The sequence below is a fragment of the Heliconius melpomene genome, chromosome 7 (assembly GCF_056956725.1).
Source record: "Heliconius melpomene rosina isolate 202511_hmr_F chromosome 7, ASM5695672v1, whole genome shotgun sequence".
NCBI classification, from domain to species: Eukaryota; Metazoa; Arthropoda; class Insecta; order Lepidoptera; family Nymphalidae; genus Heliconius; species Heliconius melpomene.
In genome coordinates, this window is record NC_140395.1 from 7,800,709 (window position 1) to 7,828,508 (window position 27,800).

The 27,800-nt window shown below is 30.7% G+C and overlaps 5 protein-coding genes and 1 pseudogene across 7 annotated transcripts; 5 read left to right on the forward strand and 1 right to left on the reverse strand.

The window, feature by feature from the left end:
* The first annotated feature begins 83 nt into the window (after positions 1–83).
* On the forward strand, positions 84–4,280 carry LOC146537575 (enoyl-CoA delta isomerase 1, mitochondrial-like). Of its 2 annotated transcripts, XM_085188659.1 has the most exons (5): positions 84–1,012; positions 1,271–1,518; positions 1,652–1,798; positions 2,178–2,390; positions 3,307–4,280. In XM_085188659.1, exons 2-5 carry the CDS (start codon positions 1,285–1,287, stop codon positions 3,562–3,564), a joined length of 852 nt encoding a protein of 283 aa, XP_085044785.1. In that variant the 5' UTR covers positions 84–1,012; positions 1,271–1,284; the 3' UTR covers positions 3,565–4,280. The 2 variants fall into 2 exon arrangements, with proteins under 2 accessions (XP_085044785.1, XP_085044786.1); XM_085188660.1 differs by lacking the exon at positions 1,652–1,798.
* LOC146537576 (enoyl-CoA delta isomerase 1, mitochondrial-like) lies at positions 4,142–7,417 on the forward strand (annotated as a pseudogene). The gene is made up of 5 exons (XR_014878158.1): positions 4,142–4,280; positions 4,739–4,980; positions 5,512–5,663; positions 5,901–6,113; positions 6,452–7,417. The product of XR_014878158.1 is annotated as an enoyl-CoA delta isomerase 1, mitochondrial-like (transcript).
* A 3,317-nt stretch (positions 7,418–10,734) lies between these two features.
* Positions 10,735–13,587, forward strand: LOC146537577 (enoyl-CoA delta isomerase 1, mitochondrial-like). Its single transcript, XM_085188661.1, has 4 exons — positions 10,735–10,973; positions 11,107–11,253; positions 11,633–11,845; positions 12,612–13,587. The coding sequence occupies exons 1-4, from the start codon at positions 10,743–10,745 to the stop codon at positions 12,867–12,869; spliced, it is 849 nt and encodes a 282-aa protein (XP_085044787.1). The 5' UTR covers positions 10,735–10,742; the 3' UTR covers positions 12,870–13,587.
* Positions 13,449–16,790, forward strand: LOC146537578 (enoyl-CoA delta isomerase 1, mitochondrial-like). Its single transcript, XM_085188667.1, has 5 exons — positions 13,449–13,587; positions 14,046–14,287; positions 14,819–14,965; positions 15,203–15,415; positions 15,755–16,790. The coding sequence occupies exons 2-5, from the start codon at positions 14,060–14,062 to the stop codon at positions 16,010–16,012; spliced, it is 846 nt and encodes a 281-aa protein (XP_085044793.1). The 5' UTR covers positions 13,449–13,587; positions 14,046–14,059; the 3' UTR covers positions 16,013–16,790.
* Positions 16,791–20,083: 3,293 nt separating this feature from the next.
* Positions 20,084–22,528, forward strand: LOC146537579 (enoyl-CoA delta isomerase 1, mitochondrial-like). Its single transcript, XM_085188141.1, has 4 exons — positions 20,084–20,240; positions 20,740–20,886; positions 21,141–21,353; positions 21,718–22,528. Exons 1-4 carry the CDS (start codon positions 20,127–20,129, stop codon positions 21,973–21,975), a joined length of 732 nt encoding a protein of 243 aa, XP_085044267.1. The 5' UTR covers positions 20,084–20,126; the 3' UTR covers positions 21,976–22,528.
* Positions 22,391–27,544, reverse strand: LOC146537580 (dynein regulatory complex subunit 3). Its single transcript, XM_085188139.1, has 9 exons — positions 26,787–27,544; positions 26,238–26,605; positions 25,602–25,774; positions 25,134–25,343; positions 24,874–25,014; positions 24,349–24,550; positions 23,908–24,093; positions 23,064–23,203; positions 22,391–22,535 (listed from the first exon to the last, which is right to left on the reverse strand). Exons 1-9 carry the CDS (start codon positions 26,884–26,886, stop codon positions 22,391–22,393), a joined length of 1,665 nt encoding a protein of 554 aa, XP_085044265.1. The 5' UTR covers positions 26,887–27,544.
* Positions 27,545–27,800: the final 256 nt, after the last annotated feature.

A 27,800-nucleotide genomic window follows, 5' to 3' on the forward strand; every position in this document is an offset into this window, starting at 1 on the left:
TGAATCTCTCGACTATCCTCTGTCTCTCTTACGCACCTCGAGCCACTTCTGTTATACCTGCATCCAGTCTGGGAAGTGGTTTAATAAAAGTGGAGTCTACTTTTTTCTTAGCTACCTCTTCTACCTACACTACCCCCTCATTTTGGCAATCCTATTCCTTTCCCCTTGGTATTTCTCATAATAAGGATTTTGTATATGTTTTGTGTTTTAGTAAAATGTATGGTAGTATGTGTAAAGTATTACACAGCTCTCAGTTTTCCACTTTCCACCGAATTGAGGCATTGGGTGTTGAATGGCTGAATTTAACGCCGTACTTTGCCTTGAAACAAGTGTAAATTAAATCGCTCCAGTTTGTCAGATGATGTGCGTGTAGACTGTATACGCATACAAACGGACAAAAAAATTGAAAATTAAAAAAATTCAATTAAAAACTATTAATTTTCTATTAGTTGTTTTAAACCATTGTATATTCGAAAATATGTTCAATCTACAGACAGAACTTTTTAGTGCTTTATTATACTTAGTATAGATTTGTATATTTTATAAAAGACCAGTATAAAATTGTCTAAAGACGAACATTAATAGTCGTTCGCAATTGGCAAGTTATAAAAACCACATGCTTTTATAAATATTTGATTATGATAATAATCTGTACTTGAAACTTGAATAAAAATAATCAAATTTGCGATTAAAAAGTACAGACGATTTCAGTCCTTATTCATTAATACAATATGAGATAGGGATCAATTTCCTATGATTTTTTTTACTGTAGTCGGATTCGCTAGGATTGGACTGACCTGACGTCCGCTATATTGCTGCTTTGACTTTCGCATAGTATCAAAAAAATACTAAATAATACTGGTTTTGGACCCTGGTATTTTTATAAGCGTACTATTAGGAAGTTGTGGTATTGAAATTTGCAAGTATATTTTGTATCATCATGTTTTAGAAAATAATGCGAGTATTTCTGATTATAACATGTTATTACAATAATTTGCAGAAAAAAAATCATGTAAGTACGATAATTATTATTTATAAAATTCGATACACACTTATCTCTTAGATTATTATTTAGCCATAAATTCCATTAAAAACAAGTCTTAAATTATATTTATAATACTTAATTGTTCTGTAGGTACTTGTTTAATTTTGTTCAGGTACTTATTTTATTACTAATAAAGCCAGTTTAAATAAATGCATGTTGAATAATACGAGTACTTTCTGTGTAGAATGTCTTGAGAAATAAACATTTTGTTTTCCAATATTTCAGAAACATCAATCAAAATGATTTTATGTCAATTGATACATAAGACTAGAAGTCTGGTTCCAATCTTGAGAGCCATGTCTAGTCATAGCCCCTTGGTTGACTTATCAATCGATGATGATGATGATGGAGTATCTATAATGACATTACAAAGGCCACCAGTAAACAACTTAAATCTTGAATTACTAAGAGAAATGAGAGTAAAATTGGATGAAGTTGCCAAAAACAAGAGTAAAGGTTTAGTGGTTACTTCAGTATGTATTTTAATTTAATTCTTTTTTTTTTGTACTAATGATATAAATTTCTCATTACAGAATTAGAAATTTATATATAGTATATAATTACATATACGTATATAATTACATATATAGTAGTTCTTTATTTCAGTCATCCCCTAGAGTATTTTCAGCAGGTGGTGATATTATGGAAATGTACAAGCCCGACTTCAAAAGATCTGAAGATTTTTTTAGAACTCTTGGTGACGTGTACCTTAAATTGTTTGGATCGAGTTTTATTACTGCTGCTGCTATAAATGTAAGATCTGAACAAAAAAGCAGCTTCAGATTATATCCACATATAGGCAGATGGAACCTAGCGTTAGTCCTAAAAAACCCTGCTTCCCACTTTTGCCCTTTTAATTTTCGAGACCTTGAGCGTTTAGCCAAGCCAATAAACTTTCTTACCTACCAGGCAGGGGGAATAAAAGTTTATAGTGGACACTTTCACCATATTCTTTTCTTTAGGTATTAGGTACTTACTTATGCCTTCTTTTACAAAAAAATAAGAACTTATTATTATATAAGGTATTGTTAAATTGCAACGTGCAATGTCTCGAAAATTTTGCAGAAATTGGGAAACAGAGGTTCCTTCTGCCTGCTATACAGCGTGAGCTAAAAAATATTTTAAATTTTAGGGCCATGCTCTCGGTGCAGGTTGTCTAATAAGTTTATCAACGGAGTACAGGGTTATGGTGCGAGGCAAATTTTCAATTGGTCTCAATGAAACTGCTTTAGGTGTTGTAGCGCCTAGTTGGATTATGAACACTTATAAGCATACTATATCTGTAAGACAAACTGAACTTGCTCTGACTTCAGCCAGAATGTTCTCAGTAGATGAAGCATTAAGGGTAAGTTATTTGTTCTTCACGGCTTAGCTTCACAGAGAGACTTTGCACACAAATTGCAGGTTGACTGATTCTGGCAAAAGAAAATAATTTGTTCCTAAGAGGAGATTGAATTCACAACCATCAGGGTTACAGTCAAAGATAATAGCGACCAACAATGTGCCATGTCACATAATTTATTGTTTATTTGGAAATAAATAATTAAATATATAATAATTATTAATTATTATAAATAATTAAAATTAGCAACAGTAAAAAAAATTACAGTTAACTTTCTTAAGTGAAGTGTTTGAAGTTAAATTAATAATCACATTCGAATAAAAAGTCTAATTTACAAATCCAATGATATAGAAATTAGTATTTTATTTATTTTATAACTGATTATATTATGATCCCGAAAATGTATTTACATTTTTATAAGAAATGTTGATTGATTGATTTCTCGATATATGGCGTTTCAAGCGTGCCAGTTGAGCACAATTCATTTCGCCAATGTCACGTTGTATGGAAAACACATAAGAAATGTTTGTAATTTGGATATCCGGAAACCAAGCTTGTCATAGGTATATACATACTTATTTATATTTTTGCGGTTTCGCGTTGTATCTCGTAATAGCAAGCAAAAGAAACCGTTAAGACGCCCGTTAATGCACCGCGCTCCCAATTTTCAAGGATGAGTGGCACAGCATCGGACTGTTGACGCAACGATTGTGGATTCAATTCCAACTCCTCGCCCTGGTAACAAGACCAGCCAGCCATTCAAGACGCGACGTCTTGAAAATTTCATTCTTTCCAGATGTGAATATACATATTACATATAAATAAAAATATATAAAACTATAAAGATTTTTACAATCAGAAAACATTAAACAGCTAGAGCAAGACAAGAATAAATAACTAGAATCATTTTTTTTTATAGGTGGGTCTTATTGACGAAGTAGCATATGACAAAGCTGATGCCATTGCCAAATGCAAAGCTTTTATGCAAAAATTCGACAAAATATCTCCAGTTGCCCGCGCGATTACAAAAAAGAAAATTCGAGGAGTTGTTTTGAAAAATTTTTATGACAGAAGAGAAGAAGATTTACAAAAGTTTTTAGGTTTCCTTAAAAACCCTCAAGTACAGCAAAAGCTTGAAATGTATATTCAATCATTGAAAAAGAAAGCTGCAAATTAGAATAAATTTTTTGTATTTCTTATACAAGTGTTCATATAATAGTAATTATAAGAAGAATATCAATAATCAATATAAGAATCAAGATACCTATTTTCAACATAATATTAATACCTACTGATTATTACAAAATATAAAATATACTTACTTAGACATTAATATAAAAAATATTGCTATTTTATAAAGTGACTTTAAATCTCATATATAATTTTCAAAAAATGGTATGATGTTATATGACAAAAAATGTAAGATGTTATAATCTACTACAATAAAATTAAAAATATAATAATCAAGCATTGTTTTGTTTTTATATTACTAACCGACTTCTACAAAAGGAGAAGGTTATCATGACTGTATTTTTTATATTCTTTACATTAGAACTTTTTTTTTTTATATAAAATAGGCTTGCGTTTGACCGCATCAAGTCTGGTAACTTGAACTGGTCTCACTTTTTACTGGGTGAAATCAGAATCGGTTCACATTTTGATTTAACAGAAAGTGCACTATCTAAAGTATCTATTCTATTTATAATCTGTTCATTTTTTTATCAACATAAAAGTAATACGCCCTATATTTACGACTCCGATAAACGTGTTCTTATTTCATATGCTTCTTATCGATTTTGGATAACTAAGTGTTTATGAAGAGAGTATAATGTTGCTAATAATATTGTTAAAATTCGAAGTCCACTATCAACTTCTACGTTCCGCAACAGACAGGTATTTTAGTGTTTTTAATGTTTTAATTAAAATTATTATTTGTAATTATTACATGTCACTGGCCGACTGGTCGTGGCGCAGGGGCACAAAGTGTGCTGCAAAATCGACTGGTTGTGGGTTCGATCCCCACTCTAGGAAAGGAAATATTTATTTCAATTCATCGCTCTGGTGTCGAGGCAAAGCGCAGCGTTGAGTTCCGCCAACACGCAATACCTACAGAATCCGGAAGTCGGAAAGTGGGGAACGGAGTGTGTGAAGACGAGGTTCATACAGCGTGAAGATAAAAAAATATATTTATGTCATGTCTGCTTGTTTAATTATGTTTATATTATTATTTTGAACTTGATATTCAAAAGTATTAATATTTTATTTATAATTTATAAAACCACTTTCAATTATTGAAGAGTACTTTCTGTGTCTGTCTTAAAAAATTAATATATTGTTTTCCAAAATTTCAGAAAAATCCATCGAGATGCGTTTACGTCAATTGATACATAAAACTAGAAATCTAGCTCCAAACTTGAGAGCCATCTCTAGTCAAAGCCCCTTGGTGGACTTATCAATTGATAATGATGGAGTATCTATAATGACATTGCAAAGACCACCAGTAAATAGCTTAAATCTTGAATTACTAAGGGAAATGAGTGTAAAATTTGATGAAGTTGCAAAAAACAAAAGTAAAGGATTAGTGATTACTTCAGTATGTATTCATTTTTTTTTAACTTCATTTGTTAGGATGGGCTGAAGTACCATATCCGGTGTAAAAATACTCGGTCCCCACTTTCTGTTCAATTTTTCAGACATAGATACCTACTTAAGATGTTAAGTTGCACAAATACTTAAATGTTAATCTTTGTCAATTGTCTACTACAGCCAATAAATGAAAATAATTTAAACATAATCATTCCATCGAGTGGAGACTGAATTAAAAAAAATTAAAAATGTATATATCTTTATTATACCGACTCTGTTATACGGCAGCGAAACGTGGATATTAATGAAGAATAATGATAGAAAGGTTAATGCTGTGGAGATGCAGTCTCTACGTAAGATACGCGGCGTCAGTTTAGCTGACCAAATCCACATTGAAGAGATACATAGTTCATCGTTTGGTGCTCCATTTTCTCTGGAAACCCCACCAGATATAAAGCGTGAGACTAAAAAAGATTTTTTCGTATTATTAATTTAGTTACTCCTATTATTATATCTAGTTTATTTGACTTTATTTCAGTCATCCCCTACAGTATTTTCAGCAGGCAGGTATTGTATATTAAGGAAATATACAAACCTGACCTCAAAAGAGCTAAAGAATTTTTTAAAACCTTTCAAGATATATATCTTAAGTTATTTGGATCGAGTTTTATTACAGCAGTTGCTATAAATGTAAGATAAGATTGTTTTTGTTATTTTATATAAAAAAATAGCTTCAGGCTGTATCTTGCATATAGACAGAAGAAACTTAGTGTTAAGAAAGTCTCCCATCTTTTTAGCCCAATTTTCCAGACTTTACTTACGAAACTCAACTTAATATTTGAACCCTAAGTTTCCTCTGCTTCCCCTTTTTTAACATGCGGGATACAGCACGGGGCTAAAAGTTATTTACAATATTAAACATTTCAGGGCCATGCTCCCGCTGCAGGTTGTCTGTTAAGTATGGCAACAGAATATAGAGTTATGGTGGAAGGTAAATTTTCAATTGGTCTCAATGAAACTGCTTTAGGTATCGTAGCTACTCATTGGTTTATGGACACTTATATTCATACTATTTATGTAAGACAAGCGGAACTTGCTCTGACTTCAGCCAGAATGTTCTCGGCAAATGAAGCATTAAAGGTAATTTTTTTACGTAAATGATGTAACATCTAAAACTGGTGTACCTAATTGTTTTTAATTAATTTTTATTTCATAAACAAATTTCATAGAAAAATAAAGTTTTTATTTTATGAAATAAAATGTCAGAGACATCGTATAAATCATTCTTTTTTTTGTCTGAAAACACTGTCTCCCTTGCTTCATAATCTTCATCAGAGTTCTTCAGTTTTTCTTCTAACTTAATTTGTTTACGTTGCTTAAAGAAAATATATCACTATTTATATTTTATATATTTTTGTATGTATAATTATTCAGTTATGGCAAGGTAAATAAATATGTATTAAGACTTTTTGTTTTAGGTGGGTCTTGTTGATGATGTTGCGTCTAACAAAGCTGACGCCATTGCCAAATGTAAAACTTTCATAGGAAAATTCAACAAAATTTCTCCAGTAGCCCGGGCGCTTACTAAACAGAAAATGCGAGAAGATATATTAAAAAAAATTAATGACAGAAGGGAAAAGGACTTAAAAGACTTTTTAATTACCATCAAAAACCCTCAAGTACAGCATGATCTCGAAATGTACATTCAATCAATGAAAAAGAAAGCTGCAAATTGATTATTATGTATTTTATATTTAGCACGCTATTTCTAAATAGGCAGGTTAAAGTGGAATAAAATTTCGTGTTTTTTTATTTTGTTAGTATCTAAATAATATTATTTACCTAAAAATAGCTTTTCCATTTTCTCTTTCATCTTCAAATACCAGTTTATAATCTAAATATGTAACACGTGTAAGAGCAGACTTCAAGAACTGATATGTCATAGGATCATCACAACAAGGGTTGAAACTTACTGAGCGCAACTTACGAAACCTCCTCATATAAGCCATCTTAAATGATGTAGAGAAAGGGGTATATTTTAATAACGCATTACAAGAAACAAATTTATTAATTATTGCTTTTATACGACTGAGGCCAGCCGTGGCGCAGGGGCAAAATGACTGTAAACGCGACTTGTTGTGGGTTCGATCTACACTCGAGATGAAATATTTATTTAAATTTATATCTCCATTTCTTCGCTCTGGTGTCGAAGCAAAAACGGGTAGGTTCCCTCTGCCTACCCAGCTGTGTGCGGAATACAGTGTGAAATAATTTTTTATTTATTTTTTAACGAATTTAAAGTTTAACTTTAAATATCAAGACGCGTCAGAGTGTCCAGCCAAGTTAACAAAGACAATTTTTTGCCACCAAACTAAATATCAACTTAACAGTCTAGTAGAGGCCAGTCACAAAATACACAATTTTTAATTACAGTAAAATATTTTAATATTAATTTTCTTAATTTATATTTTTGTAATTTAATTATCACATTTGAATAAAATTTACATATACAATGATAAATGGAAAAATTTATTTTTTATCATATTTATTTAATACTAGCGACCCTATTGCGGCTTCGCCCGCTTTTACTACTGGATTATTCATATAATGTATGTTTGCAAAGCACTTAAGATAATGTGAATATTAATTAAACCCTAATGCAACCCGCATTTTCGTAGTTTCAATAAGGATTTTCCAATTGTTTTACAGCAAAGATTTTTTAGTAGGTACCGTAATTTTATATCTGTGATACTAATCTTTTCAAGTACTTATTAAAATATATTTAAATTACTATTTTTAGATAGTTAAATGACATTAAATAATACATTCAACTCGAATTATCCAATACGTGCAAACGCATCTAAATCTTCGTTGCTATAAAGGCAGGCGGGTTTTTTTTTTCGAGCTTGTGGTTAATGCTGAAGAGGGTATTCTGTCCCTGATGAAAAGCAAGCACTACGTGGCTGCCTGTGACGAAAATTAAATAGAATGCATCGGCCGGGAATTGAACCCGGGCTGCCCGCGTGGCAGGCGAGCATTCTACCACTGAACCACCGATGCGTGTAAGGCAGGCGGGCGCGGCGGACTCGCTTGTATAAGCATAACGTCGCGAGGCGCGTTTCGCAGCAAGGATTTTTTGATATTGTAACAACTTCTAAAGTACTAATTAAAATGAAAAACAGAAAAGACAATTTTGATCTACATTAAATGGCCAACGTAACTAATATACTTATTTATATGCTGAGAGTAAGGGATAAGTGAAACTTGACTCGATACAGCTGATGTGTGAACGGCGTGATGTGTCAATAATTAAATGCGTTTTTCTCTAAAACTATTCGCAATTTCGAAATAGTTTAAAAAGCAAATTTTATCCTCGTTTAACGTAGAAATTTAATAAAGTATTTTAAAGGATAAGGATTAATACCATTATGGAGAAATATCCCTCACAATAAAAAATATATTGAAATTACTATTTTTAGACAGAAATATGATCACTACACGTTATTCTTAAAAGATACGAATATGCCATCGCGGACTTTTTTGTAGATCTTATTAAGAGGAACAATACTCCAGTACATTTTTTTCATGTAGTATTTACCATTAAAGCAGCGCATGCGCCAAAGTGTCTCAGCGGGTAGGACTTTATACACATTTATCGTATTTATGTTAATTTATATAAGAATGTACAAATAATAAACTATATATAAACCTTCCCTGAGAAATACTCGACCTAATGGTGAAAACCACATCCAAATCCGTTGGGTGATTTAGAAGAAGAAGAGTTAGAAAGTTCAGACAGACACAAAAAGCGACTTTGTTTTATAAGATATAGGAAGTTATCATTTATTTTTGTATAGGTACTAACTAGCGAATTTTGTTTCTAATAATATAATAATCGGGGACTACTTTATTTACGTTTTAAGTAGAAATGTTAGCACTTAGGATTCCTGAAAAAATAACTATTACAAAACAGAAAATGCGAGAAACCATTTTGAAAAATTTTTATGACAGAAGAGAAAAGGACTTACAAGAGTTTTTGGGTTTCATCAAAAACCCTCAAGTACAGCAAAGTCTTGAAATATACATTCAATCGTTGAAAAAGAAAGCTGCAAATTAGAATGGATTTGACTTTGTGTTCCATTTGCAAGTGTTCATATTTTAGTAATGATTGTCCTTTTTAATAACATTTTTAGCAATAGGTACAATGCTATGAGTATGTTTGACATAAGAATAGATATTTTTGAAAAGATATTATATTAAACAGTGATTATTACCAAATATGTATAAACTATAGATCTTAATATTAAAGTGTGAGATGAAATTTTAATATTTTATAAATAGTATTTTAACCTCACATTTACAAAAAATATACACTGTATACGATTTTATATTCTTATACAATTTAAATGAAACAATTATAATCAAGAATTGTTTTTTTTTTATATTAACCCTAGAAACTATCCTACGACTATCTCGACTATCCTATGAATCTCTCGACTATCCTCTGTCTCTCTTACGCACCTCGAGCCACTTCTGTTATACCTGCATCCAGTCTGGGAAGTGGTTTAATAAAAGTGGAGTCTACTTTTTTCTTAGCTACCTCTTCTACCTACACTACCCCCTCATTTTGGCAATCCTATTCCTTTCCCCTTGGTATTTCTCATAATAAGGATTTTGTATATGTTTTGTGTTTTAGTAAAATGTATGGTAGTATGTGTAAAGTATTACACAGCTCTCAGTTTTCCACTTTCCACCGAATTGAGGCATTGGGTGTTGAATGGCTGAATTTAACGCCGTACTTTGCCTTGAAACAAGTGTAAATTAAATCGCTCCAGTTTGTCAGATGATGTGCGTGTAGACTGTATACGCATACAAACGGACAAAAAAATTGAAAATTAAAAAAATTCAATTAAAAACTATTAATTTTCTATTAGTTGTTTTAAACCATTGTATATTCGAAAATATGTTCAATCTACAGGCAGAACTTTTTAGTGCTTTATTATACTTAGTATAGATTTGTATATTTTATAAAAGACCAGTATAAAATTGTCTAAAGACGAACATTAAAAGTCGTTCGCAATTGGCAAGTTATAAAAACCACATGCTTTTATAAATATTTGATTATGATAATAATCTGTACTTGAAACTTGAATAAAAATAATCAAATTTGCGATTAAAAAGTACAGACGATTTCAGTCCTTATTCATTAATACAATATGAGATAGGTATCAATTTCCTATGATTTTTTTTACTGTAGTCGGATTCGCTAGGATTGGACTGACCTGACGTCCGCTATATTGCTGCTTTGACTTTCGCATAGTATCAAAAAAATACTAAATAATACTGGTTTTGGACCCTGGTATTTTTATAAGCGTACTATTAGGAAGTTGTGGTATTGAAATTTGCAAGTATATTTTGTATCATCATGTTTTAGAAAATAATGCGAGTATTTCTGATTATAACATGTTATTACAATAATTTGCAGAAAAAAAATCATGTAAGTACGATAATTATTATTTATAAAATTCGATACACACTTATCTCTTAGATTATTATTTAGCCATAAATTTCATCAAAAACAAGTCTTAAATTATATTTATAATACTTAATTGTTCTGTAGGTACTTGTTTAATTTTGTTCAGGTACTTATTTTATTACTAATAAAGCCAGTTTAAATAAATGCATGTTGAATAATACGAGTACTTTCTGTGTAGAATGTCTTGAGAAATAAACATTTTGTTTTCCAATATTTCAGAAACATCAATCAAAATGATTTTATGTAAATTGATACATAAGACTAGAAGTCTGGTTCCAATCTTGAGAGCCATGTCTAGTCATAGCCCCTTGGTTGACTTATCAATCGATGATGATGATGATGGAGTATCTATAATGACATTACAAAGGCCACCAGTAAACAACTTAAATCTTGAATTACTAAGAGAAATTAGAGTATTGGATGAAGTTGCCAAAAACAAGAGTAAAGGTTTAGTGGTTACTTCAGTATGTATTTTAATTTAATTCTTTTTTTTTTGTACTAATGATATAAATTTCTCATTACAGAATTAGAAATTTATATATAGTATATAATTACATATACGTATATAATTACATATATAGTAGTTCTTTATTTCAGTCATCCCCTAGAGTATTTTCAGCAGGTGGTGATATTATGGAAATGTACAAGCCCGACTTCAAAAGATCTGAAGATTTTTTTAGAACTCTTGGTGACGTGTACCTTAAATTGTTTGGATCGAGTTTTATTACTGCTGCTGCTATAAATGTAAGATCTGAACAAAAAAGCAGCTTCAGATTATATCCACATATAGGCAGATGGAACCTAGCGTTAGTCCTAAAAAACCCTGCTTCCCACTTTTGCCCTTTTAATTTTCGAGACCTTGAGCGTTTAGCCAAGCCAATAAACTTTCTTACCTACCAGGCAGGGGGAATAAAAGTTTATAGTGGACACTTTCACCATATTCTTTTCTTTAGGTATTAGGTACTTACTTATGCCTTCTTTTACAAAAAAATAAGAACTTATTATTATATAAGGTATTGTTAAATTGCAACGTGCAATGTCTCGAAAATTTTGCAGAAATTGGGAAACAGAGGTTCCTTCTGCCTGCTATACAGCGTGAGCTAAAAAATATTCTAAATTTTAGGGCCATGCTCTCGGTGCAGGTTGTCTAATAAGTTTATCAACGGAGTACAGGGTTATGGTGCGAGGCAAATTTTCAATTGGTCTCAATGAAACTGCTTTAGGTGTTGTAGCGCCTAGTTGGATTATGAACACTTATAAGCATACTATATCTGTAAGACAAACTGAACTTGGTCTGACTTCAGCCAGAATGTTCTCAGTAGATGAAGCATTAAGGGTAAGTTATTTGTTCTTCACGGCTTAGCTTCACAGAGATGACCGACTTTGCACCCAAATTGCAGGTTGACTGATTCTGGAAAAAGAAAATAATTTGTTCCTAAGAGGAGATTGAATTCACAACCATCAGATAATAGCGACCAACAACGTGCCATGTCACATAATTTATTGTTTATTTGGAAATAAATATAATTTTAAGCAACAGTAAAAAAAATTACAGTTAACTTTCTTAAGTTAAGTGTTTGAAGTTAAATTAATAATCACATTCGAATAAAAAGTCTAATTTACAAATCCAATGATATAGAAATTAGTATTTTATTTATTTTATAACTGATTATATTATGATCCCGAAAATGTATTTACATTTTTATAAGAAATGTTTGTAATTTGGATATCCGGAAACCAAGCTTGTCATAGGTATATACATACTTATTTATATTTTTGCGGTTTCGCGTTGTATCTCGTAATAGCAAGCAAAAGAAACCGTTAAGACGCCCGTTAATGCACCGCGCTCCCAATTTTCAAGGATGAGTGGCACAGCATCGGACTGTTGACGCAACGATTGTGGATTCAATTCCAACTCCTCGCCCTGGTAACAAGACCAGCCAGCCATTCAAGACGCGACGTCTTGAAAATTTCATTCTTTCCAGATGTGAATATATTACATATAGATAAAAATATATAAAACTATAAAGATTTTTACAATCAGAAAACATTAAACAGCTAGAGCAAGACAAGAATAAATAACTAGAATCATTTTTTTATAGGTGGGTCTTATTGACGAAGTAGCATCTGACAAAGCTGATGCCATTGCCAAATGCAAAGCTTTTATACAAAAATTCGACAAAATATCTCCAGTTGCCCGCGCGATTACAAAAAAGAAAATTCGAGGAGTTGTTTTGAAAAATTTTTATGACAGAAGAGAAGAAGATTTACAAAAGTTTTTAGGTTTCCTTAAAAACCCTCAAGTACAGCAAAAGCTTGAAATGTATATTCAATCATTGAAAAAGAAAGCTGCAAATTAGAATAAATTTTTTGTATTTCTTATACAAGTGTTCATATAATAGTAATTATAAGAAGAATATCAATAATCAATATAAGAATCAAGATACCTATTTTCAACATAATATTAATACCTACTGATTATTAAAAAATATAAAATATACTTACTTAGACATTAATATAAAAAATATTGCTATTTTATAAAGTGACTTTAAATCTCATATATAATTTTCAAAAAATGGTATGATGTTATATGACAAAAAATGTAAGATGTTATAATCTACTACAATAAAATTAAAAATATAATAATCAAGCATTGTTTTGTTTTTATATTACTAACCGACTTCTACAAAAGGAGGAGGTTATCATGACTGTATTTTTTTTATATTCCTTACATTAGAACTTTTTTTTTTTATATAAAATAGGCTTGCGTTTGACCGCATCAAGTCTGGTAACTTGAACTGGTCTCACTTTTTACTGGGTGAAATCAGAATCGGTTCACATTTTGATTTAACAGAAAGTGCACTATCTAAAGTATCTATTCTATTTATAATCTGTTCATTTTTTTATCAACATAAAAGTAATACGCCCTATATTTACGACTCCGATAAACGTGTTCTTATTTCATATGCTTCTTATCGATTTTGGATAACTAAGTGTTTATGAAGAGAGTATAATGTTGCTAATAATATTGTTAAAATTCGAAGTCCACTATCAACTTCTACGTTCTGCAACAGACAGGTATTTTAGTGTTTTTAATGTTTTAATTAAAATTATTATTTGTAATTATTACATGTCACTGGCCGACTGGTCGTGGCGCAGGGGCACAAAGTGTGCTGCAAAATCGACTGGTTGTGGGTTCGATCCCCACTCTAGGAAAGGAAATATTTATTTCAATTCATCGCTCTGGTGTCGAGGCAAAGCGCAGCGTTGAGTTCCGCCAACACGCAATACCTACAGAATTCAGAAGTCGGAAAGTGGGGAACGGAGTGTGTGAAGACGAGGTTCATACAGCGTGAAGATAAAAAAATATATTTATGTCATGTCTGCTTGTTTAATTATGTTTATATTATTATTTTGAACTTGATATTCAAAAGTATTAATATTTTATTTATAATTTATAAAACCACTTTCAATTATTGAAGAGTACTTTCTGTGTCTGTCTTAAAAAAATAATATATTGTTTTCCAAAATTTCAGAAAAATCAATCGAGATGCGTTTACGTCAATTGATACATAAAACTAGAAATCTAGCTCCAAACTTGAGAGCCATGTCTAGTCAAAGCCCCTTGGTTGACTTATCAATTGATAATGATGGAGTATCTATAATGACATTGCAAAGACCACCATTAAATAGCTTAAATCTTGAATTACTAAGGGAAATGAGTGTAAAATTTGATGAAGTTGCAAAAAACAAAAGTAAAGGATTGGTGATTACTTCAGTATGTATTCCATTTTTTTTAAGTTCATTTGTTAGGATGGGCTGAAGTAACATATCTGGTGTAAAAATACTCGGTCCCCACTTTCTGTTCAATTTTTCAGACATAGATACCTACTTAAGATGTTAAGTTGCACAAATACTTAAATGTTAATCTTTGTCAATTGTCTACTACAGCCAACAAATGAAAATAATTTAAACATAATCATTCCATCGAGTGGAGACTGAATTAAAAAAATTTAAAAATGTATATATCTTTATTATACCGACTCTGTTATACGGCAGCGAAACGTGGGTATTAATGAAGAATAATGATAGAAAGATTAATACTACGGAGATGCAATCTCTACGTAAGATACGCGGCGTCAGTTTAGTTGACCGAATCCACAATGAAGACATACATAGTTCAGCGTTTGGTGCTCCATTCTCTCTGGAAACCCCACCAGATATAAAGCGTGAGACTAAAAAAGATTTTTTCGTATTATTAATTTAGTTACTCCTATTATTATATGTAGTTTATTTGACTTTATTTCAGTCATTCCCTACAGTATTTTCAGCAGGTCTTGATATTAAGGAAATATACAAACCTGACCTCAAAAGAGCTGAAGAATTTTTTAAAACCTTTCAAGATATATATCTAAAGTTATTTGGATCGAGTTTTATTACAGCAGTTGCTATAAATGTAAGATAAGATTGTTTTTGTTATTTTATATAAAAAAATAGCTTCAGGCTGTATCTTGCATATAGACAGAAGAAACTTAGTGTTAAGAAAGTCTCCCATCTTTTTAGCCCAATTTTCCAGACTTTACTTACGAAACTCAACTTAATATTTGAACCCTAAGTTTCCTCTGCTTCCCCTTTTTTAACATGCGGGATACAGCACGGGGCTAAAAGTTATTTACAATATTAAACATTTCAGGGCCATGCTCCCGCTGCAGGTTGTCTGTTAAGTATGGCAACAGAATATAGAGTTATGGTGGAAGGTAAATTTTCAATTGGTCTCAATGAAACTGCTTTAGGTATCGTAGCTACTCATTGGTTTATGGACACTTATATTCATACTATTTATGTAAGACAAGCGGAACTTGCTCTTACTACAGCCAGAATGTTCTCGGCAAATGAAGCATTAAAGGTAATTTTTTTACGTAAATGATGTAACATCTAAAATTAGTGTACCTAATTGTTTTTAATTAATTTTTATTTCATAAACAAATTTCATAGAAAAATAAAGTTTTTATTTTATGAAATAAAATGTCAGAGACAGTCGTATAAATCATTCTTTTTTTTGTCTGAAAACACTGTCTCCCTTGCTTCATAATCTTCATCAGAGTTCTTCAGTTTTTCTTCTAACTTAATTTGTTTACGTTGCTTAAAGAAAATATATCACTATTCATATTTTATATATTTTTGTATGTATAATTATTCAGTTATGGCAAGGTAAATAAATATGTATTAAGACTTTTTGTTTTAGGTGGGTCTTGTTGATAATGTTGCGTCTAACAAAGCTGACGCCATTGCCAAATGTAAAACTTTCATAGGAAAATTCAACAAAATTTCTCCAGTAGCCCGGGCGCTTACTAAACAGAAAATGCGAGAAGATATATTAAAAAAATTTAATGACAGAAGGGAAAAGGACTTAAAAGACTTTTTAATTACCATCAAAAACCCTCAAGTACAGCATGATCTCGAAATGTACATTCAATCAATGAAAAAGAATGCTGCAAATTGATTATTATGTATTTTATATTTAGCACGCTATTTCTAAATAGGCAGGTTGAAGTGGAATAAAATTTCGTGTTTTTTTTTATTTTGTTAGTATCTAAATAATATTATTTACCTAAAAATAGCTTTTCCATTTTCTCTTTCATCTTCAAATACCAGTTTATAATCTAAATATATAACACGTGTAAGAGCAGACTTCAAGAACTGGTATGTGATAGGATCATCACAACAAGGGTTGCCCTTGAAACTTACTGAGCGCAACTTACGAAACCTCCTCATATAAGCCATCTTAAATGATGTAGAGAAAGGGGTATATTTTAATAACGCATTACAAGAAACAAATTTATTAATTATTGCTTTTATACGACTGAGGCCAGCCGTGGCGCAGGGGCAAAATGAGTGACAAAATGAGTTATGGGTCTGAGCATACGTGTATATAATAAAATTCCACGGTGTATTCTAGATTTGCCACTTCCAAAATTTAAAATATCAGTAAAAAATATTCTAACAAGTAAAGCTTATTACACTGTTCAAGAATACTTAGAGGACAAACATGTATGGAATTAATGTCTATTGAATGTAATGCAGGATAGCTGCCAACTAATGTAATAGATTGTACCATTGATTTTGAAAAGAGCAACTGTTGAGTTTCTTGCCGGCTCTTCTCAGCAGAACTGCCTTCCGAACCGGTGGTAGCTTTTTGTTCATATGTTCATTCGACGATTCAAAAGTGCTTATTATAAGTTTATTTGAATAAAGAATATTTTGAATTTGAATTTGAAAAACTGTAAACGCGACTTGTTGTGGGTTCGATCTACACTCGAGATGAAATATTTATTTAAATTTATATCTCCATTTCTTCGCTCTGGTGTCGAAGCAAAAACGGGTAGGTTCCCACTGCCTACCCAGCTGTGTGCGGAATACAGTGTGAAATAATTTTTTAACGAATTTAAAGTTTAACTTTAAATATCAAGACGCGTCAGAGTGTCCAGCCAAGTTAACAAAGACAATTTTTTGCCACCAAACTAAATATCAATTTAACAGTCTAGTAAAATTAGCCCAGTAGAGGCCAGTCACAAAATACACAATTTTTAATTACAGTAAAATATTTTAATATTAATTTTCTTAATTTATATTTTTGTAATTTAATTATCACATTTGAATAAAATTTACATATACAATGATAAATGGAAAATTTTATTTTTTATCATATTTATTTAATAAATTATCATTTATTTTTGTATAGGTACTAACTAGCGAATTTTGTTTCTAGTAATATAATAATCGGGGACTACTTTATTTACATTTTAAGTAGAAATGTTAGCACTTAGGATTCCTGAAAAAATAACTATTACAAAACAGGAAATGCGAGAAACCGTTTTGAAAGATTTTTATGACAGAAGAGAAAAGGACTTACAAGAGTTTTTGGGTTTCATCAAAAACCCTCAAGTACAGCAAAGTCTTGAAATATACATTCAATCGTTGAAAAAGAAAGCTGCAAATTAGACTGGATTTGACTTTGTATTCCTTTTGCAAGTGTTCATATTTTAGTGATGTTTGTCCTTTTTAATAACATTTTTAGCAATAGGTATAATGCTATGAGTCAAGATATTTTTGACATGAGAACAGATATTTTTGAAATGATATTATATTAAACAGTGATTATTACCAAATATATATAAACTATAGATCTTAATGTTAAAGTGTGAGATGACCTTTTAATATTTTATAAATAATATTTAAACCTCACATTTACAAAAAATATACACTGTATACGATTTTATATTCTTATACAATTTAAATGAAATAATTACTTATAATAAGGAATTGGTTTTTTTTTATATTAACTCTAGAAACTATCCTATGACAATCTCGACTATCCTATGAATATCTCTCTCTCTCACACACCTCGAGCCACTACTGTTATACCTCCGTCCAGTACGTAAAGTGGTTCCGTAAAAGTGGAGTCTACCACTTTTTTCTTAGGTACCTCTACTTACACTACCCCCTTATTTTGGCAATTCTATTCCTCTCCCCTTGGTACTTCTCATAATAAGGTTTTCTTACATGTTTTGTGTTTTTATCAAATGTATGGGAGTATGTGTAAAGTATTACCCAGCTCTCAGTTTTCCACTTTCCGCCGAATTAAGGTATTGCGTGTTTGAAAGAAAAGATGAAAAAAATAAATATTTTAGATCCTCGAGTGTGGGAGTGGGAATCAAACCCACAACCTGTCACGTTTACAGTCACACACCTGTACCAACAACAACTGGCCTCTTTGACTGATAATGTTTAATTTTGTGGTCTTGAGTTAAGTGTATACAGGATGGAATCGTCTGAGCTTCTTCTACTGGAACAGCATTAGAGTAAAAGATTTCAGACCCATACCTAAAAAAAATAATCAAGATTCGTCAACAGCTTAGACGTAGAACTTTTGTCATTTCTGATTTTTTATCCATACTGTATTACGTGTGACGCAGTTACTAAATAAATAGCAATAACGTAAACACGTACTACTACAAAAATACTACCTACTAAGCGATGCCGATTTGTCACTTTCATTGTCAGCCTGATATGGATGTTCATCAACTGTTCCAGATCTTCAACTTTTATGTCAGTAGAAAATGACACGCAACAACTTTGGGCGCATTTAATTATTTCCTATAGCTTAACTGGACCAGGATCAGGAGGACCAGACGATTTTGCACGCTCCAGGTGGTCAGAAGATGTGCCTGTAGCAACTTACAAACAGACTGAAAAAAAATTAAAAGTAAAAGATTCATGTTCTATTAGTTATTTTAAGCAATTGTATACTCGAAAATATGTTCCATGTACAGACAACATTTTAGTGCTTTATTATACTTAGTATAGATTTGTATAAATTATAAAAGACCAGTATAAAATTGTCTAAAGATGAACACTAAAATTCGAATTCGCAATAGGCAAGTTACAAAAACCACATGTTTTTATAAATGTTTGAATATGATAATAATTTGTTCTTGAAACTTGAATAAAAATAATCAAATTTGTATTCTGACTGTAGTCGGATTCGCTAGGATTGGACTGATATGACGTCCGCTAGTATTGTTGCTTTGACTCGCATAGAATCAAAAATATACTAAATAATACTGGTTTTGGACCCTGGTATTTTTATAAGCGTACTATTAGGAAGCTGTTGTATTAAGATTTGCAAGTAAGTATATTTCATCATGTTTCAGAAAATAATGTGAGTAAGTATTTATGATTATAACATGTTATTATAAAAATTTGCAGAAAAAAAAAAGATTATTTATTAAATTCGATAAATACTTAAGTATCTCTTAGATGAACATTAGATAAGTATCTCATATATAATTTTCAAAAAATATACTCTATATAAGATTTTATAATCTACTACAATATTAATTAAAAATATAATAATCAAGCATTGTTTTGTTATTATATTATTAACCGACTTCTGTAAAAAGAGGAGCTTAGTCGATTTCGGATAACTTAAGTGTTTATGAAGAGAGTATAATGTTGCTAATTATATTATATTGTTAAAATTCGAAATCCACTATCAACTTCTACGTTCTGCAACAGAGATATTTTAGTGTTTTTAATGTTTTAAAAGTCGTGGCGCAGGGGCACAAAGTGTGCTGCAAAATCGATTGGTTGTGGATTCGATCCTAACTCGAGGAAAAAGGTAATATTTATTTAAATTTATAATTTCAATTCTTCGCTGTGGTGTCGAGGCAAAGCGCGTCGTTGAGTTCCGCCACTCACCACGCAATACCTACAGAATTCGGCGGAAAGTGGGGAACGGAGTGTCTGAACGCGAGGGTCATACAGCGTGAAGATGAAAAAAAAAAACATAAATGTCACCAGCTTGTTTAATTATGTTTATATTATTATTTGAAACTTGAAATTCAAAAGAAATAATATTTTATTTATATTATTAAATATGTTTTTATGGTAACTATTATTTATAAAGCAATTATTAAAGAGTACGTTCTGTGTTAAATGTTTTAAGAAATTAATATATTGTTTTCCAATATTTCAGAAAAATCTATCAAAGTCAAATCAAATCTAGTCAAAGCTCCTTGGTTGACTTATCGATTGATAATGATGGAGTATCTATAATGACATTGCAAAGACCACCATTAAATAGCTTAAATCTTGAATTACTAAGGGAAATGAGTGTAAAATTTGATGAAGTTGCAAAAAACAAAAGTAAAGGATTGGTGATTACTTCAGTATGTATTCCATTTTTTTTAACTTCATCCCTTTTCCTGTCTGTTAGGATGAGCTAAACTAACATATCCGGTGTAAAAATACTCTGTCCCCACTTTTACAAATACTTAAATGTTAATCTTTGTCAATTTTCTACTACAACAAAAAAATGAAAATAATTTAAACATAATCATTCCACCGAGTGGAGACTGAATTAAAAATATTAAAAAATGTATATTTCCTTAATATACCCACGCTGATATACGGCAGCGAAACGTGGGTATTAATGAAGAATAATTATAGAATGATTAATGCTGTGGAGATGCAATCTCTACGTAAGATACGCGGCGTCAGTTTAGTTGACCGAATCCACAATGAAGACATACATAGTTCAGCGTTTGGTGCTCCATTCTCTCTGGAAACCCCACCAGAGATAAAGCGTGAGACTAAAAAAAAGAATATTTTGTATTATTAATTCAGTTACAACTATTATTACATCTAGTTTATTTGGCTTTATTTCAGTCATCCCCTACAGTATTTTCAGCAGGTCTTGATATTAAGGAAATATACAAACCTGACCTCAAAAGAGCTGAAGAATTTTTTAAAACCTTTCAAGACATATATCATAAATTGTTTGGATCGAGTTTTATTACGACAGTTGCTATAAATGTAAGATTAGATTGTTTTTTATTTTATATAAAAAAAATAGCTTCAGGCTGTATCTTGCATATAAACAAAAGAAGCCTAGTGTTAAGAAACTCTTTTAACTTTTTAACTTTTAGCCCAATTTTCTAGACATTACTTGTTAGGTTACGACACTAAACTTAATATTTGAACCCTAAGTTTCCTCTGCTTCCCCTTTTTTAACATGCGGGATACAGCACGGAGCTAAAAAAAGTTATTTACAATATTAAACATTTTAGGGCCATGCTCCCGCTGCAGGTTGTCTGTTAAGTATGGCAACAGAGTACAGAGTTATGGTGCGGGGTAAATTTTCAATTGGTCTCAATGAAACTGCTTTAGGTATTGTAGGTACTCATTGGTTTATGGACACATATATCCATACTATTTCTGTAAGACAAGCGGAACTTGCTCTGACTTCAGCCAGAATGTTTTCCGTAAATGAAGCATTAAAGGTAATTTTTTTACGTAAATGATGTAACATCTACCTAATTGTTCTTAATTAATTTTTATTTCGTAATATTCGTCAATTTGAATTTATTAATTAATTTATCACTTCGTAAATAAATTTCATATAAAAATAATGTTTTTATTTTATGAAATAAAACTTCAGAGACATCGCATAAATCATCCTTTTTTTGTCTGAAAACAGCTCCCTTGCTTCATAATCTTCATCTAAGTTCTTCAGTTTTTCTTCTAACTTAATTTGTTTACGTTGCTTAAAGAAAATATAACACTATTTATATTTTATATGTTTTTGTATCTATAATTGTTCAGTGATGGCGAGGTAAATAAATTAATTAAGACTTTTTGTTTTAGTTGGGTCTTGTTGATGATGTTGCATCTAACAAAGCTGACGCCATTGCCAAATGTAAAACTTTCATAGGAAAATTCAACAATATTTGTCCAGTAGCCCGGGCGCTTACTAAACAGAAAATGCGAGAAGATATATTAAAAAAAATTAATGACAGAAGGGAAAAGGACTTAAAAGAATTTTTAATTACCATCAAAAACCCTCAAGTACAGCATAATCTCGAAATGTACATTCAATCAATGAAAAAGAAAGCTGCAAATTGATTATTATGTATTTTATATTTACAATATGTCAAAAAAATGTGTAATAATCAAGAATTGTTTTTTTAAATACTAGACCTAAACTTTTTACAGGGAAAAAAAGAAAAGATAGAGAAAGATTTTTTGTAAGTACCTACATATACCTATGTAGAAATACGGTTTTTGTCAGAAAATCATGTGGGCCGTAGATCTAGGTACTTATATGGTTTCAATTCGATATCTCCAAGCGTTTCTGAAATAAAAGTTCTTGACAGAAATACAGATGGACAACAAAGTGATTTTCTAAGGGTTCCTTTTTCCCTTAAAAGGTACGGAACTCTAATACTTCTTTAATAATAAAAACGATTTACTTGCCGTTGTTAATAAAACACATTTACAAATTTAAAAAGTATATTAAAAAAAACATTTGATTTTATGATTAAAAGTCATCGCCTAAAAGCGCCGCGGTCTCCGGATCGACAGTCTCGGTCATACTCATCTGCATATCCGTCCACTCTTCCCGCTGATTGTCAATAAAGTAATAAATCTCTAGAATTCTGTCTCGGTTCCTCTTTATTTCGTTACTGAAAGGATATATACTTATGAATAAAATATTTTATGTATTTTGTACGCTTGCTTCATCATTGAGACGCGATTTGGGAAGCAACATGCAGTGGTTAAAAATTAATTCTTGCCTGAGATAGTAAAGTTAATATATATATATATATATATATATTTTTTTAACGTAAGTCATTAAAGCTTCATTATCTGCAATTAACTAAATCTGAGAATATATTTTTTTGTTATACTGTTCTAACAAAACAAAAATATGCTTGGTATTATCTCAACGTATGATTTCCAAATTGTTTAACAAATTGTATATACACTCACAGTAGAGTCAACTAGACGTGGTCAGTCAACTAGCTATAATTGCGTAGCATTGATTTGACTTGAGAATTTTTATTTTTTTATTATCTTCTTCCCACAAAAATTTATAAAAACTTTACTTAATGGCTTCTTTGACTCGTGGGCCGTGGTATACATTGATGAGTTGACAGACAGATACAGACGAAACTATTGAAAGTGGTAAAAAGTAATTGAATTTATCTTACTCGTTGGTTCCCTGTATAAGGTGATCCCGCCAATTATTGGCGCGCGTGGTCAGCAAGTCTTCGCGGGCGTCGATGAAACGCATGTGATTATCTGATGACTGCGCTACGAGATTCATCATTTGATCTCTGTCCATCATTGCCTAAATGTTGTAAAAATATAATACAATTTTAATATGTTCCTGTTAAATTAAAATTAAATTACTTTTACTTATTAAAGGCTTTTATGACAAATAGTTGCCTTTTATAATCTGTTTCCGTATATTGTAATTATTACGTACCTAGACATTAGATATCTATATAGTAAGAACCTACTCTTATTTAGTGCAGTAAAATGGTTTAAAATGTAATGATCAAGAAACTAAAAGTAACCTGAAAAAAATATAAGTTATAATTAGCGAGAATACTGCCTCTCTTGTTTCGAAAATTAGGTACACTTTTACATTTTTGTCTATGTTTAAACTTATTGTAACTTTTTGTGTTTTGTGGTGAACAATAAACTATAACTAGAAATATAATAGTGTATGGGCAAATAACTTAATTGGTGCTCGCTTTATTTCACCAATTAAGTACTTACTTAAGTAACGTAATTCTATTTAAACCTGTAAATATTTCTGGGATGAAAACAATCTGATACACAAAATATTTTTGACATAATTTATATATCTATAGATTTTTTACATAGTAGGTATATGTTTCAATCTATTAGGTAAAAATTAAAAATGTAACTAAGAGGTTCTCTAAACTAACTTTAACTTTAACTTTTATTTTTATATGCCTAAGCGTAAACTAACTAACTAACTAACTCTAACTTTTATTTTTATATGCCTAAGCGTAAATAATATACCTCAAACAGTTCTTGTGGCACATCTCCCAACGCCACCTTATTGCCGAGCATCGCGGAGAGTGCGTCGAACTGTCGCATCGACCACATGCCCTCGTGCTCCCGCCAAGCCCCGAATGCGTTCCGTGAAATTTCTAGCAACTTTGTTATCATTTCCATCATATTTACGGCAAATTGGACGCGTGATTCCTAATTATTATTATAACACAATTAATGCAAGACAAATACCAAGTCCGAAAATAAATACTAACTTATACATAGTAGTAAGAAAAAAAGAACATGGGAAGGTTCCTAGATTTCATCTGCCTATTGCCATGGCCAGGACCATGCCTAAAATCTAATTAATTATCTATATCTTGGTTTTTTTTATGTATAAGTTAGTATTAATTTTCGGTTAACGATGATGTCGTTGTGTTGTGTTGTGTATATTTTCATTGTTCTCACCTCACATTGCTCATAAAGCTGCATTTCAATGGTCATCAGTTTCTTCCAAAGATCATAGATCAATTCGTTAAAGGCCTCCCCAGCGTCTATAATATTGGGTTCTAATTGTTCAATTGTCGCTTGTTTAGCCGTATACCTACCTATAATTTGATTCATTTGATCAACTAGAGGTTTTTTCTTTTCTTCGAATTCTGCAACGACTCTGGAAATAGTAAAATATATTTTTGTAAACAAAAGAAAAACAAATCATTAAAGCTGCAATGAATTCTTGTGAAATGGCAATACTATTAAGATTACTATAGAGTTGAGATTTGTTTGAATGAAAATGGCGAATGCAAGTTCAAATTCCTTAGGGGATATCGTTATTTTAAGTGTTTATTAGGATACATAATTATTTTAAATCTATATAGATTTCCAGATGTAAGTGGTCTAAACATTTCGACATATAATGTGTGCCAATATCTTTTTTATTCTAAGATATAAAAGATATAAAATATAAATAAATACAATTTATAACCAACTCACGCCTTACTATTCACGACGCTATCTTCCAAGGCGTTATCTACTAAATCCTTAAATAATTTAATTTCGTGCTGCCTCGCGTTATACGCTTCTTGCGCGAAATCCACTAAGCCCGCCATTGTTTCTACGTACTGTTCTTTATATCTAAAAAAATATTGGAATACTTAATATAACTCATAATAATAATAACATTTAATATTAAATACTATTGAATATTTTTATATAGAATATCAAAAATAATTTCCAATGTTTGGTCCGCTTACTGTTCATAAAAATTAATAAGTTCGCCTCCAACTTTGAGCAATAAGGAGCCATCTGGATCTTTATTAAACATAGTTTCTAATAACTCAGGACCACTCAAGTATTCTACAAACGACAAAGCATAAAATTTAACTTTTGCTTCGTAATCTTCTTTAGCAATTCGTGCTTTTTCAGCTTTATCATCATCTTCATCTAATTTACGAAGTAGACCTCTAAAACAATAATTAATTTACCTATACTATATTAACGCTTGTAAATACGTTCTTAAAAATTAAATACAATATTTATAAATTTATACTTTATTGAAAAATATATTTATTTATATTACATACCTATTTATAAAATTGAAAATACTTTGACTGGCTTACTTTTTCGGGTTTTACTATACAGTACGATATTTCTAAATAGGTCAAAGTGGAATAAAATTACGTGTTTTTTTATTTTGTTAGTATCTAAATAATATTATTTACCTAAAAATTGCTTTTCCATTTTCTCTTTCATCTTCATTTACCAGTTTATAATCTAAATATGTAACACGTGTAAGAGCAGACTTCAAGAACTGGTATGTCATAGGATCATCACAACAAGGGTTGCCTTTGAAACTTACTGAGCGCAACTTACGAAACCTCCTCATATAAGACATCTTAAATTATGTAGAGAAAGAGGCGTAATATTTTAATAACGCATTACAGGAAGTAAATTTGTTAAGAAATGAATTGAATTATTGCTTTTATAACTGTAACAACTGGGGCCAGCCGGCGCAAGGGTAAAATGAGTGACTGTAAACGCGACTGGTAGTGGGTTCGATCTACACTCGAGGAGATGAAATATTTATTTAAATTTATATTTCCATTTCTTCGCTCTGGTATTGAGTTGTTAAATTTTAAGAGTCAAGTTAAATTTTGAGCTTGAATTTTATCCCGAGTCTGTATCTGTGTTCAACAGAACTCGGAACCTCGAAAGAATTTCCATTCTTTTCTCGGTAAGTTAAGAACGACGCATTACTTAAAGTTTAACTTGGCTTTCATTTCACAATCATGTTTTTGAGAACATTTTGTTAATATCATAATATATACTTATACATAATATTATTGTAAAAATACTACCTCTTTATAATCTTCAATTAAATTATCACCGATACTAAATACTAAAAGATTTTCTAGTGTTTCCATATTCTCAAGCTTCCTAATTTTATTATGGAATAGCGTTAGCACTTCAATGTTAACTAATTCGTCTAGATTTTCTATTTTCTCTATTTTATTGAACGATAAGTCCAATTCGTTGAGTCCTGTTAATTGATCTAAGTTTTCAATTTTTTCTATTAGGTTGTGTGCCAAGGTCAGTTTTGTTAATGACTTTAGCATCCAAAGGTGATCAATTCTTAAAATATTTTGGAATTCGAGTCGAACCACTAGTGCCTCCTCTAAATGAACCCCTTCTTCAGCAAATAGGCGTCCCGCTTCCTCTTTTGGTCCTGATTAGACATTAGATGATAAGTAAAAAACATATTATGATTGATTAATATTAAAATCAATTTACTATGTAATAATAAAAAAAGTAAATAAAATGTAACGAGATTTTTGTAGGTTTTAAGGAAAAAAAATAAAAAGAATGTAGCTCTTACTTTATTAATAAATAAATGAAAATATATTTACCATACTCTAAGATACACCTGGTGAGCATAGCATTATCTATAACACCAGGTTCAATATCAGGGTGAATAATAAGGCTATTTAGTGATTTTTTTTCAGTCATTATTTAAAACTTAATATGTCAACGCAAAATAAATAAATTTAATATAACTCTATCTGTCAGGAATATAATTCGTTATATTTGTTGCTAAGCGACGTTGCAAATATAGGAATAAATATTTGACCGTTTGTATAAATTTGTAAAATTTTAGGCTCATATTTCTAAAAATATGCATGAATCATTTGTAAACTGTAACATGGCCAATTGAAAAATTGTAAAGATATAAATATATATGTAATTGTTTTGTCTTGACACTTGTGTTTTATTTTTCCTATATTTTTCTCGTCTGATACTATATCCATATTAGATTCTTTTAATCTTCAAAATCAATTATACATTAAATTATTTTTCCGAGGTTTTGAGCTTGTATAAAAGTATCATACCTGGTTGGATTACCAATTTACCAACCAGCGCATCCGTTAAATAAACAAGACACAATATAAGAAGGATATAATATAACAAGGAGAAATCTTTTAAGAATTAAATAAAAGATATATAAAAAGTACTGTAGCTAAAAAAATAATTAGTATAGGTCAATGGGATGAATAGTCTTATATATATTTTTTTTTATAGGAAAAGACAAGGCAAACGAGCGTTCGGGTCACCTGAGTGATCACCGCCATATTTTACAATAAGACTATAATATGCACAAAATGTAATCCTTTTTAACCCATATTTGCTGTCGAAACAGTAATAAAAATAAACCAATTTTTTATTCACTTCATATAATGTATCTATTGACTCCATAAATTATAGGTCTAAATAGAAACGACTTACATATTTTTGTATTTTATGATTAGTAATTGTAAAATAAATTATAACTCGTATTCCAATATCAATTATTTTATTTCTAAAGACAATTTTAGGTAACATTGTAAAAATGTAACTTAAAGTCGATAATTGGTTCTACAGATCCC

What these genes read in the sequence shown, in the direction of transcription:
- LOC146537575 (XM_085188659.1), top strand. Translation starts at nt 1,285, where the DNA reads ATGATTTTATGTCAATTGATACATAAGACTAGAAGTCTGGTTCCAATC. An exon ending in TTACTGCTGCTGCTATAAAT is followed by an intron (nt 1,799 to 2,177) that starts GTAAGATCTGAA and finishes TTTAAATTTTAG; the next exon opens with GGCCATGCTCTCGGTGCAGG. An exon ending in CAGTAGATGAAGCATTAAGG is followed by an intron (nt 2,391 to 3,306) that starts GTAAGTTATTTG and finishes TTTTTTTTATAG; the next exon opens with GTGGGTCTTATTGACGAAGT.
- LOC146537577 (XM_085188661.1), top strand. Translation starts at nt 10,743, where the DNA reads ATGATTTTATGTAAATTGATACATAAGACTAGAAGTCTGGTTCCAATC. An exon ending in AAGGTTTAGTGGTTACTTCA is followed by an intron (nt 10,974 to 11,106) that starts GTATGTATTTTA and finishes TCTTTATTTCAG; the next exon opens with TCATCCCCTAGAGTATTTTC. An exon ending in CAGTAGATGAAGCATTAAGG is followed by an intron (nt 11,846 to 12,611) that starts GTAAGTTATTTG and finishes ATTTTTTTATAG; the next exon opens with GTGGGTCTTATTGACGAAGT.
- LOC146537578 (XM_085188667.1), top strand. Translation starts at nt 14,060, where the DNA reads ATGCGTTTACGTCAATTGATACATAAAACTAGAAATCTAGCTCCAAAC. An exon ending in AAGGATTGGTGATTACTTCA is followed by an intron (nt 14,288 to 14,818) that starts GTATGTATTCCA and finishes ACTTTATTTCAG; the next exon opens with TCATTCCCTACAGTATTTTC. An exon ending in TTACAGCAGTTGCTATAAAT is followed by an intron (nt 14,966 to 15,202) that starts GTAAGATAAGAT and finishes TAAACATTTCAG; the next exon opens with GGCCATGCTCCCGCTGCAGG.
- LOC146537579 (XM_085188141.1), top strand. Translation starts at nt 20,127, where the DNA reads ATGACATTGCAAAGACCACCATTAAATAGCTTAAATCTTGAATTACTA. An exon ending in TTACGACAGTTGCTATAAAT is followed by an intron (nt 20,887 to 21,140) that starts GTAAGATTAGAT and finishes TAAACATTTTAG; the next exon opens with GGCCATGCTCCCGCTGCAGG. An exon ending in CCGTAAATGAAGCATTAAAG is followed by an intron (nt 21,354 to 21,717) that starts GTAATTTTTTTA and finishes TTTTTGTTTTAG; the next exon opens with TTGGGTCTTGTTGATGATGT.
- LOC146537580 (XM_085188139.1), bottom strand. Translation starts at nt 26,886, where the DNA reads ATGACTGAAAAAAAATCACTAAATAGCCTTATTATTCACCCTGATATT. An exon ending in AGCTTTATGAGCAATGTGAG is followed by an intron (nt 24,094 to 24,348) that starts GTGAGAACAATG and finishes AATAATAATTAG; the next exon opens with GAATCACGCGTCCAATTTGC. An exon ending in TGCCACAAGAACTGTTTGAG is followed by an intron (nt 23,204 to 23,907) that starts GTATATTATTTA and finishes TACAACATTTAG; the next exon opens with GCAATGATGGACAGAGATCA.